The sequence below is a fragment of the Pithys albifrons genome, chromosome 2 (assembly GCF_047495875.1).
Source record: "Pithys albifrons albifrons isolate INPA30051 chromosome 2, PitAlb_v1, whole genome shotgun sequence".
Taxonomy (NCBI): domain Eukaryota; kingdom Metazoa; phylum Chordata; class Aves; order Passeriformes; family Thamnophilidae; genus Pithys; species Pithys albifrons.
In genome coordinates, this window is record NC_092459.1 from 32,019,115 (window position 1) to 32,031,804 (window position 12,690).

Here is a 12,690-nt window from a genome sequence, read left to right on the forward strand (position 1 = left end):
CTGAATGCTCTTTTGTATATAAACCTTCCCAGATTGTTAATGAAGCAGCAAAATACCGTTACCGCTCTGGAGATCTGTTTAATTGTGGAAACCTCACCATCAGAGCACCCTGGGGCTGTGTGGGTCATGGTGCACTATATCACTCTCAAAGTCCAGAAGCCTTTTTTGCTCACTGTCCAGGAATAAAGGTACAGTAACTTTTATTATATGAAAATTAACTTTGCTTGCTTTGTAATGGACCTGACTAACAGTGAGTCTGGCTGCAGGCAGGGAAAGAATGGATGTCAGTCCACAGCAAAATATCTGAATATGTTAAGTAAGAACTATTAAAGTTTTCAAGGTATAAAATGTAGACTGCATTAAGTGTTTGAGAATTTATAGCCATTTTTGAAGCAATCTTTAGTAGACATAGCATCTTGTATTTGCTTGCTTATTGCACTAAAATTATACATTTTACATTGTTGTGTGTCCGGTATTGTACAGAACCTGAAAACTTGACACTAATAAGTAGTACTTTCGTTTTTTTTTCCCCTTTCTGTATCTGTCTTAAGTGCATTACTGAATTAATTTATATAAATGACAGTGCCAGGCAGTGGGCACAAACTGAAACACAAGAGGCTCTGTCTGAACATGAGGAAGCACTTGGCACAGCCTCCCCAGAGAGATTGTGGAGTCTCCATTCTTGAAAGTAGTCAGAAGTTGCCTGCACATGGTCCTAGGCAATTGGATGGCTTTGCTTGAGCAAAGGTGTTGGACCAGATGATCTCTGGGGGTTCCTGCCAATCTCAGCTGCTTGGTGATTCTCTGAGTGATAACTTTAGGCAAGCTTTCTGCATGAGATGGTGGCATCCCTTGAAGCTAAGGTTCCTAATGCTTGAAGAAAAGGGAGCAACTGCAGGATCTAATTATCTCAGATTAAGAGAGCCCTTTTGCCAGCTCTCCATTTTTTTCTGAGTAAATTTTTGTCTATAAACTTATATGTCTGAGTTAGCTGACATCCAGAGCATTGAGCAATGACTCATAGCTGATTAACGTGGATGACCTAAGCAGAACTGATATTTGCATGCTGAAGACACATGTTGATTGTTTATCTCTTGTTTAAACTGTATGATTCTGCAGATATTACTCATCTACAGGGAGGCCATAGCCATTTTGCCTTCGTGTTTCTCTTTACTTAAATAAAACCCCTTGTATTATTCGCATTTTATTTCATGATATTTGAGGAATGGGATACATTTTTGTCTCTGGGTGTTCTTCATGATGTTTGAGGTGTTCCTATTCTGAATTTGAAAGTTTTTCCTGATACAGAAAAAAGCAGTCTACGGAGTCTTTTGCCAGGTAATTGAATCAAATGGTTTCTTGAGCTTGTTTAAAAATTAGTTTATTATCATATGAAAGCACAAGATAACTTACATGATTAAAATACTGATGCCAAGTCTATCTAATTTCTGCTGATCTTGCTGATCAATCTCAAATTTTTATATACTGAACCAAGTGCTGAAGTTTAGTGGTCCACAGAGATGATTAAAGCTCTAATTCGTACCAGCCTAGTTCTACCTGGACTGGTGCATAGTCTTCTCAATAAGTTCGTAAGTCAAAATTTTATTTAGTCATGCCATGTAATATATTGCTCCAATCTCTGATCTTTCTTGTTGGTTTTTCCCTTTATTTCACTTTTCTTTGGGTAAAGTGCTAAGATAGGTTGCGACCACTAAGAGCTGTCATTTCAGTTGAAGGGAAAGGACACATTAACTTGGTGAAACCGATGAAACAATATACTAATTTCTGGTGCACAGAGAAGTATATTAGAATTCATCTTTTGAATATTGTTGTGTTGTGAAAACCATATTGTTCCTTTAATATTTTTTGCCAAGCTGTTTGTTAATGCAGTTCATAATATTTCAAGATTGCAGGTATGTTTTAATGAACCCAAACCTATCCCTTAGCATGGAAATCAAGAAGTGCAAATGAACTTGTGGTTCAAATGCATTTTCAGATGTCTCATACCTACGTGTGTTTTCTCCATATCACAGAAGGAAAGGCGATGTCACAAGCCAAGAAGGGTAGGGTCTGATCTTTGGGGAGAGTGGTCTTCAAAACTGTCCTTTTATTAAACTCTGTGGAAGGTTTTTGACATTTTATTTTGTGTTTTTTAAGTGCCAGGTGAGGTTTGGATTTCCCAAGCCAAAGGCGGTTTGTACAACTTTGGCTATTCAGGGGCAGGTCTGCAGTCGTTGGTACTTAAGGCAGGACTTGTTGAGGTGACAGGACACTACTAAATGGTTGTATCTTTTGTCTGCAGTTGTGAGGATGTACATTTTAGTGGATGGAAGACATTAATATTGATTCTCTGCATTCATTGTAAGAGTATTTGCTGTCATGGCTAGAAGCTTTCTTTTAATTTCCAGCCTAGATGTGTTCCTGATTAACTTGTGTATTTAACTTATCTGTCTTTCACCTTATCTTTCATATACTAAAACAGTTGTATTCCTTTTAGTCTTTGTTTTGTTAGACTAAATGAATTGAACCATCAAAGAAATGTTAACAATTTCTGGAGTTCTTTTGAAATCTGTTTCATTCATTTTCTTTTCAAAGGGTTGATATAAAGTAATCTAGTTAAGTTTCTAGCAGTGATTTTGCAATAGCACTAACAGTTCCTTGGCTATGTTGTTGTGGTTTTTTTTTAGGACTGTACTGCATAGTATCCTAGTCATCCCTTGAGCAGATAATAAATTCAGATCTGAATTTCTACTGCTGAGTTCTAAATTTATAACAAAAATGTAGTTCTTTAAATGTGACTTTTCAGTATGAATTTTTCAGTTGGCTTTTGTCAGTCATGTCCTCAATGTGAACTGGCTCTTTTTGGTATCATCTTCTGCAGTGGTAGTGATTCCCAGCTTTGGAATAGTTTTCATTGCCTTTTTCTGACTTAACATCATAAATGAATCAGGTAAATAAAGTCTGTCCTAAAAATGATGCCTAAGGAGATGTACTAGTAACATCCATGGGTAATTTCCCATGTGTCTGTTACTAAATACTGTGGTGAAATATTATTAGACTGCTTCTCCCTTGTTTAGAAAAATCACTTACCAATTCATTTGATGTAATACAAGATTTAGGTTGTGTTTTGACTCTTTTCTAATACTTTTATATAAATAAATGATATTACTCTCAAAGCATTTTTAAGCCTTAGGAACTCCTGGAGGCAGTAAGTTACCATGACTGTAGTTAACAGGGATTTTTTTTTTCCACACAAGTGCTACAGCTAATGTTTGCAGTCAGAGGGGACCACTTCTGACTTCGCAGCTATAAAAATGTTTGCTGGTAGATTTCATGCTGCATGTGCCAGCTCTTTGAGTTCTCTGGGGTGTAAATTAGTTGGTTCTTCTGGTTTAAGGGAATTGAGCTCTGGGATTCTATTTTCATTTAGACTGTGATAATTTACTAATTTTCTTTTCCTAATTAGCATTCTCTTAGGTCATCCAAAATTAACTCTTCTGTTGGCAAATAAATGATAGTTTCCTCTTCCAAGCACTCAGAGTACATCTGGATGCCTTGCTTAGTTTCCTTTGCTTGATAATAGTTTAAGGTACATATTGGTGTTTGTTCATTTCCAAAATAAACAAATTTCTGGCTTTCACCATAAACAAAGGAAGTCAACTTTAAATAGCTATTTCCTTTTTAGTCTTCAAAACTTACTGGACTGAGTCTGAATATCTTCTAGGTCTGTTCTGATGAATCTTTACACAAGCAACTGAGGATCACACAGCTGAATTCTTTTGTCATATGTCTACATTAGTTTTACTAAGTTTATGTGGCTAAAAATATATATAATATTATATATGTTTTAGGTTTTTTTTAATCTGACTGAATTTCTTCTGTTCCTTTTACCTCAAATGTTATTGTTAAGATGTTGGTTCTACCTTATCTGGTATAGAAGGAGCTATGAAAGCCTCATCAATGAACAAAATAAAATTCAAAATTTGGAATATATCTTAACATCAGTGCTACATTACTAAGTCACTTCATAAGAACTGCTCAATCTGTACATAGATTTATTAAAGCAAGTAATTGCGTAGTTTTAAATATTGTTTAGGAAGTTTCTAGCAAAATTGCAATTTAAATAAGCTACATAAAAATTTATTTTTACAGGTTGTTATTCCAAGGAGTCCTCTTCAGGCCAAAGGATTGCTGCTGTCGTGTATAGAGGACAAAAATCCATGCATATTTTTTGAACCTAAAATACTTTACAGAGCTGCAGGTAAAGACTTGTGTGCTGTATTTTCCAGTAAATGAGCCTTTTTTTTTTTGTGCATATATGTTGATAGTCACTGCTGAAAGAATACTTTAGCAGAAGTCTTGACTTGTTTTCACTCTAGCTATGTTGGGGCTTGGGTTTTTAGAGAAACTGTGAACACGGAGTAAGATCTCTAAATTTGACTGCAAAGATGAATGAACATTTACAGTCTGATTCATGCTCAATTAACTTTGGAAATGAAATGCTTTATGCAGTCTCAGGTTAAAAAAAAGGAAATAGAACGAAGAGGCATTATTCTTTATCAAATTGCAGTAGAAATTTGACAGAAGGTGAATTGCTTTCTAAACGTACATTTTTTGTCTTAAAATTTCTAAGACCATCAGTTGATCAGTGTAGGCTGAAATTATTAGTACATGTGTCAACATGTGACAGTGATGTTTGTAACAAGTAACTTCTTTTGTATACATGAACATTTTATTTTTTCTACAATGTAAAGCAGGAATGTTTTGTTAGTGGAATGGTTTTTTACATTCCTTTTATTTTCACTGTAAACCTTTCACTCTGGTATCCTTAGTTCATCATCCCAACTGTTAAGCTGTGTTTTGTGGGTTGGGTCAGTGTGAACTGGAAGACAACTGGTGTTTGAGAATTTCTCCTATAAGACTGATCTCTTTTGAAGTTCATTGTTAGGCTGCTAGCCATAGTGAGGGTTTCTGGTAATTCCACCATAGAAACAAAGTGGCCTAGTGGATTCAGAAGTGGACCAGGTTCATCATGGCATGGTATAAAATTCCACCTAAGATTTGGAACCTAATTGTTCCAGGAAAAAAAATGAAATTGTATTGCCCCTAAGATAACATTTCTTTTTGTTCTAGCTTCATATTGAATAGACATGTTTGCTCAAAGAGCTTTGTGGCTGATGTTACAGTGGGTGTTGTAGGGACTTGGTTATAAAAATAAGGTGTCAAAGACGTTAATGGAAAGGAGTATTTTCTATCTTTAAAATTAATGTAGACCTTTGAGCCTCATCATTTTTCTCTAATGGAGATTTCTTTCTCCTTATGAGGCTTTTAAATATTTGTCCATGATATTTTTGTTCAGAGTTGTTAATATATTTGCAATTACAGCTGAAAGTAGCCTGTAGGTGGGATAGTCTTTAAAACACAGAATACCTGTCCTTTTTCATGTGGGCTGAAGCTAAAAATGCTTTTTTTAAAAGAAAACAAAAAATCAAACCAAACCAAAAAATGACAAAAGTCCCACATGCATTACACCCCAACCACCAAAAAACTGTGCTCTATGCTTCTGCTCCTGAGTGTTGCTATTATTGTTGAAATTAGATATTAAATGGCAGTTATGGGAAATAATGCATCCTAGCACAGGATGTGTAGTCTGAAGTTGCTTCTTGAGCATGTTAAGCAGGATGCCAGGTCATTGCTGTTTTATATAAGGTCTTGTGCCAAACCAGTCTTGTGATTTTGCATCTGATGCATACCTCCAAATTGCTGTATAGACCCACTAATCGCTTTCAAATTTTTTGTTTGTTTATTTGGGTATTTTAATTTTTTTTGCTGATGACAGTGCAGGTTTTGCAACATTCAAGCATAACTTTTTTTAGTAACACTGAAGACATTGTACAAAGAAAAGAAAGACTCTTCATAGGTGTTTTAAAATGTAAATCTAGTCTCAAAGATAAATCAGAGCTGTAGGACAAAATATTTCAGTATAGCTATCACATGGAAAGTGCAAGTGCTTGCTACATTTTGGGAATAATGAGTTTAGCTGAATGTCTTCCCCAATGAAAACAAATTGCCTGTTATTCAAATATGTTGTGTGCTTATTCAGACATGGGGTAAAACTAATCATATTATTAAATGAACATTAATTTCTAGATGAATATTTGCTATCCAAACTTGTTTTTGCCCATACAAGATATAAGAGTAAAATTAGACCTATACTCTTCACCTTGGTCATCCCTGTGGATCCCAGTATCAAAGTAGCATTGCCTTAAGTTCACCACATTCACACTTATGAACCAAGAAGAAAAGCAAATTCCAAACTGAAGAACAACTTTGCAAGAACTTTTTGGGAATGTTTTCCAGTTCCTTCAAAAATAACTCATACCTTAAATATCCAAGAGCCCTAATAACACCAAAAGGAGGGAATGGGCTTAAAACTAAGATCATAAAATAGTTGGGTTGGAAGTGACCATTAAAGGTCACCTAATTCAATCTTCCCTGCAGTGAGCAGGAACATCTTCAACTAGATCAGATTTCCTGGATCCCTGTGCAAGCTGACCTTGCACGTTTCCAGGGATGGGGCATCCATAGCTTCTGCTGGCAAGCTGTTCCAGTGTTTCACCACCATCACTGTAAAAAACTCTTACATCTATTCTGAACTGACCCCTACCCCTCATCCTATCCCAACAGACCCTGCTAAAAGTCCTCTCCCCAACTTATAAGCTTCCTTTCAGTACTGAAAGGCCACAAAAAAATCTCCCTGGAGCTTTCTCTTTCCTGGGCTGAACAATCCCAACTGGGTCTTCATAGGAGAGGTGCTCCAGCTCTCTGATCATCTTCATAACCCTCATCTGGACCCACTTCAATAGCTCTATGTGTTTCCAGTGCAGACACCCCCAGAGCAGAATCTTAAACTTTGCCTGGTTATCTGTTAATAGTAAATTTTAGAAGTTATGGAAGAAAACTGTTTTGCTTGAATGAAATACAATTGATGTTTCATATTATGCATTAGCTCTGATATGCAAATGATTTGAAATAGTCTCCATATACAAATAGATGATTTTATGTATAGGTGTATATATAATGTTATCTATGTGAATATATACGTTCATATAGATATATATGTATATAAGACATACATGAGAAAGCAGTAGCTAGTTTGAAAAAGAAAAAAAGTATACTTACCATGCATAGTTGTAGCTAGTAACTGTAGATTTGTAATTCCCATGCTGGGAAGCAGCACAGTGCTGCATCTCTGGCTAAACGCATGGGCCTATTTCTCTTACACAGTCACCCACTTTGCTAGCAGTTTGTTTAGCAGATGACTTGCTATTCCTCAGTGTACCTGGGCACTTTGGAGTGCTCATCATTACTTTTTGTTTACTTGCCTGGACAGTTCTGGCAGTGCCACTACCAACTTGGTTGTATATATATGGAGGGGGAATGACAGGGAATGTCCCCTGGATGGCTTTTTTCCTTTCAAGATTCTTGAGTGAAGGATCTAAGATAGTTCTAGCAGCCCTGTGTTGTTTCCCACAGGACACAGAACAGGCTTTTACTTACCTCACTCCAGTCCCTCCTGGTAGCTGGTGTTTGGGCTGCATGTTATTCCTAGCAGCAGGTGGCCAAGACCCTTACTTGCTCCTGTTGCTCACACCACAGGCCCAGGTGACTGCACCTTTGTCTCCACTTGGCTAGCCTAATGTCGTGTCTTCTCATATTTGTTTCACCAACAGGTGCTGCTTAGTCTTTGCAGCACTCTGTCCTTGCACTGAACAAGATTTCCAGAGAAGCTGGGACTGACCACGTTGGCAACGCACAGGGCTCAGTCAGACAAACATGTTGATTGGCCCACTTCTATGTGCAACTGACCCCTTCTATAACCCTGTTTCTTTCCCACTTTGCTCCTCGTCAACCCCCTTCACCTTCACATGCCCTCATCAGCTGGTGTAGTTTCATGCACCTGCTTCAACACCCGGGGCTCCATGGTTTGCATGCTTATCTGTTGCAAATTCCTGGTGGGCCCATCATTTCTTGATAGTCCTTTACTGAGTGTTCCTGACCAGGTTTGTTTCTTGTCTTTGTTGTGTTTGTCTTTAGGTTTGTGTCTCTATATTTTGTTTTTAGCTTCTCCTTTTTCTTTATCCTCCCATTTGAGGAGGTCCTCATCTGATAATTTTACTCAAAGAAACTCTCATATTCCCCATAACCTTATCAGTAAGTGGGACTGAGCAGGTTTGGTTCTCCAAACTGCCACCCTCATTCTTTGTTGGTTAGTGTCGTGTCTCTGCGTGTTCATCCTTACGGTTTCTCCCTCTTGCTGTATATCCTTTTGCATTGTAAACATCCTTATCCAGACACCCTTGAAAGGAGCAGATGCTGTCTTCTTCCACATAATCATACAAGTGTTCATCAGAAGTTTCGTGTATGTTAATTTTCCGTCATTAATATTAGAAAGGAACAAAGAAGGTTAAGCCTTTCTGGGTAAAAATCCAGCATTAAATATGCAAGTACACATACAGAGAAAGAATTCTTTTGCTATTTAACTTACGAGATCATAATGTTATTGAAAGTGCTGTACTGATGTCCCAGTAAATGTCAGAGATGCTAAGAAAATACCTGAATTAAAAAGAAAAGGAGGCTTTGATTTATAAAAAGTAGTTAACAGCCTGTGCAGTGTCAAGAGCACCTAATGGTTATGATCAAAGGAGAAGATGAGTCACTTTGACATTATCAGGTTTAGACATCTTGTGGAGAACCTACTCTAATGTTTTTTGACCTTTTCAGTTTCATTTAATTGTTCCATATATGACATTGGTGGTGTAGAAATAAATATGACTTGCATCAGTGGTTGTTATAGAGACAAGGCATGTAAGATGAGAAAACGTGTTTTCTTTCTGCTGTTCAGACTTCTCCTTTACAAAAACCAACAGATGTTGTAGCCTCTTAAAATTAACTTGTGATAGCTCTTTATTGCTCATAATTACAACTTTTTGTTAATTGCTGTATTTGAAATATTGGATTTAAAATACTTATTTCTTCAGTAACAGACTAATGGGCTGCTTTATATGTAAACATTGTTATCCTGGTTTAGATAATTATTATGACAGAATATTCATAGAATAATTTCATACACTACTTTTCGTCATTATTAGTGGGAAAAGGAGTTTTTGCAAAGGCATTTAAAGAAAATCCCATCAAATCTGGATGTCCCTATAAATTTTTGACAAGCTGAATTTTGCATTTAGGATTGTCAGAAATTATAGGTGAACTCATCTAATGGACATCTTGTTGCAGATTTGTTTAGCTATAATAAGAAATTAGTTAAAATATGATATATGGATGCTTTATCATTAAGTCATTAAACTAGTCAAGGTATAGTGCGTTGGAGCATTGATATAAAACTTAAACAACTGACCAAACATTTTTCTGTGTGAAAACTAGTAAATAAATGGGTTTTGAGTGGAACTACCCTGAATATCTTAGAGAAGATGAGATGCCTAATTTTTGCCTACTCTCTCTAATTTTGGTGTATTTTTGGTGAATAGATAACTTTTTTAAAGTAAAAATATTCAGACTAATTTAAAACTGCTATAATCAGAAGGTTTTGGTGACACTTTCTGTGAAGGACTGAAAACTATTTCTCTGAATTTAAACATAACACTTAGGAGCATCTTTCTTGGCAGATATCAGGAGCATGTTGGCACAGTTGTTCCATTTTTCCTTCTTGTCTGAGTATTGAAGTATAATTTCAAGACTGTCTTGAAGATTATTAGAATTACCTGCAGAAGTTACTGACATTTTTTTATCAACAGTAATACTGTCCATCTCCAAATCTGATGCTGATATTTTGACTTGATATACACCAAGACTTATTAGTGTCTTTTGTATGTGTATATATGCATCTTATTGTTGTGGTATATAATATGACTTAAACTCTACACTGAATGTGTTTTTAAGAGTATAATCAAAAAGAATTTGAATTACAGCTAGACCTTTGAAATGTATGCTAATTCTTAATGTTTTGATCTGTTTTGTAGATGGCATTAATATTGAAGAAGATTTTTAGTGTATGTTTTTATGGGATAATACTGAATAGTAAAGGAATTGAATGCTTATTTTTCCCTTTTTTTTTAATTTATTCAGTGGAACAAGTTCCTATAGAGCCCTACAACATTCCGCTGTCTCAAGCTGAGGTGCTGCAGACGGGCAGTGATGTGACAATGGTTGCTTGGGGCACTCAGGTCAGTAATGCTCTCACAAGCTGTTTGTCACCCAGCAAAGCCTGGGGCAAGGGTTAGGTGATGTTTTAATAGTGCTGCATTCAAGCTCGCGTGCCAGACAATAAACTGAGTGCGTCTTCCACTACTGTATGCTTGAATAAATGTTTGTCAGTGTTTATATTTATATGAAACCTGCCTTTTATTGTGCAAGTTTTTACTAATTTTTGATTGAAGATGACTCTGGACATGTGGAAGAGGACCTGTTCAGAAGGTCCGTGATTTGTCTATGATCATGAAAATGACAGATTTAAGAATGAGTTAGTGAGATGTGACTCTGAGGAAGGTGGTAGGAAAGTTGAAAATAGTGTGCTGAAAGAAAAGTGCAGTCTGGAGTTCCCTTTCTACAGAGAGTTACAAATCCACTGAACTTTTAATACAGATAGGAATTGCTATACTTTTGATTCTAACAGCTACATTTCAAAGCTCTTCAAGAACATGATTGGGCACATACACATGGCCAAATTAAGATGTGCAAATATTGAAAAATCTGGTGAGAAAATACATCTTCATTTTCCAGAATTATAGAAAAGAAACTGAAGTCTAGCTTGGAATTGCTAGAAATTGCTGTTTTCTAGGCCTGGTTGTATTTGAGAAGATTTTAGAGGAGAGAGTGTTACAATTTTCATCACAAGAGTATTCATTTGATCTCTGGGGTTATGCCTTTTGGTTATTGTTTTCTCTTTGTTTGGGTTTTGTTTGGTTTTTGTTTGAAATTTGTAGTTTTTAGTGCTTTTCTGTGGTAGTTTCCTTATCCTCAGACTATTTGATCTCCTTTATATCTATGGTTATTCCTATTAGTTTCTGATACTTTGCACTGATATTAAATTGTGGACTTCTTAAATATCTTTACTTGTACTCATTTTTTCTCCAGCCGATATTGATAAAGTAATGGCTTGAAAGCTGGCTATGGAGATACAATAAAATCCTGAATTTACCCATTTGGCAGTAGTGCAGGGGGAACTTGGAGTAACACCCTTCAAGAAAGCTGTGTACTTTGGTGCTTGGAAAAAGTTAAGAGACCCGTTTCTTTTGATGTGACTAGTAATAGGACAGATGTGCAGCCCTAATTGAGATTTAGGAGCTGACCAAACCATGGGTGTGGCTGTGTAATATGGCGTGGAGACAGATGTTTCATGCATATGCAGTAAATCCGGCATATTTGGGATGTGCCAGGGTTCTGCAGATCAAATGTGTTCAGTGAGTTTGTACTGCGAGTGTTTGTGGGCTGCACTTAAACTTTGATTGCTAATTGTGTGGCCAATCCAGAACTTACTGTCAGTAGGCAGAGGGGTTTCATGTACTCACGGGTAGCTTTTCATGTGTTTTTGGACATAAGGTAGTTGCTTGGCAGCAGGTACTCTCGTGGGGTTTCCTGATACAAGCTTTCCTGGGTGATACTAATGATGGGCAGCAAAGGCTTTTAGTTCTTCTCCAGTCACGCTCAGTGTTTTGTTGTCATTAACTAGTCCTTATTCCCTGTGAGCTACGCAAACATTTTCACTTTTGCATCAGAGAAACAGCAAAAATATCCATCCTGTGTGTCATGTTGAAAATTCTCAAACATTCTTATTTCAGCCACAGATATATTAGAAGTTTAAAAAAAGATACTGCAAGCTATATTTTCTTTCTATTATTACAATACTTCTATTATACATCTTTTAAAATAATCCTTTGGCATTTAGGTGTTCATATTTGTGTGGTGTAGCTGCATGTTTAAATCCTTAATTCCCTTGTTTCTGTGTAGATTTTTTGCCCTGGATAGAATTGATTAATGTTCCTTCACCCTCAGGTAACTGACACTACCTGACCATTTCCACATCGTTAAATTTTATTGCCTTCAAGACCAAGATGCTTGTTGGGGATGGTTCTTGGCTTCCAACCCCTTATCTGTGCCTAGAAATTGCTTGATGGAAGTCATCTGCCAAGTCCAAATCTGTATTATAAAATCTTCTGACTATAAGGAGTGCCCCAGAGGTTTTTTGCAACATCATATCAAGAATTTTTTTGCGCACATATCTCATGAGTAAACACTTCTTGATGAGATATTTGTGGAGGATAATCTGAGTTGTTGTCATAACTATTGTTATTTTCCGTGTTGGAGCATTTGCTTGCAAATATTTGTTCTAGGGAAGCCAGTGTCTGAAATACATTTTGCTTAAAAGTGTTTTATAACTTAATGCCAAGATACAGTTCTGAATGTATCTAGTATTGCTTTTTTTTCCATTCTTACAATAATATACCTTATGAAAACGGTGGTAATAGATGTGGATTGTTTGACATCTACTGTGATGCAGTTACATATGCTGCTAAAGGGATTCCTTGACTGGGGGAGAGTGAATAATCTGTATTCCATTTCAGTAGTAGCCTCTTGCTAGAGAGGAATACTTTTTTGTTTTAGTAAAATATTAAT

At 36.4% G+C, this 12,690-nt stretch overlaps 1 protein-coding gene across 3 annotated transcripts in view; it reads left to right on the plus strand.

Annotated features, from left to right (window-relative positions):
* The window catches only part of BCKDHB (branched chain keto acid dehydrogenase E1 subunit beta), a 118,051-nt gene that overhangs the window by 21,291 nt on the left and 84,070 nt on the right, over nt 1-12,690 (plus strand). For all 3 annotated transcript variants that reach the window (XR_011697117.1, XM_071548663.1, XM_071548662.1), the window contains exons 5-7: nt 33-188; nt 4,153-4,261; nt 10,144-10,241. Coding sequence is in view for 2 of the 3 variants with exons in the window: in XM_071548663.1 (XP_071404764.1) it covers nt 33-188; nt 4,153-4,261; nt 10,144-10,241 (363 nt within the window). In the remaining variant the exon portion in view is untranslated. The remainder of the gene's footprint in view (nt 1-32; nt 189-4,152; nt 4,262-10,143; nt 10,242-12,690) is intronic.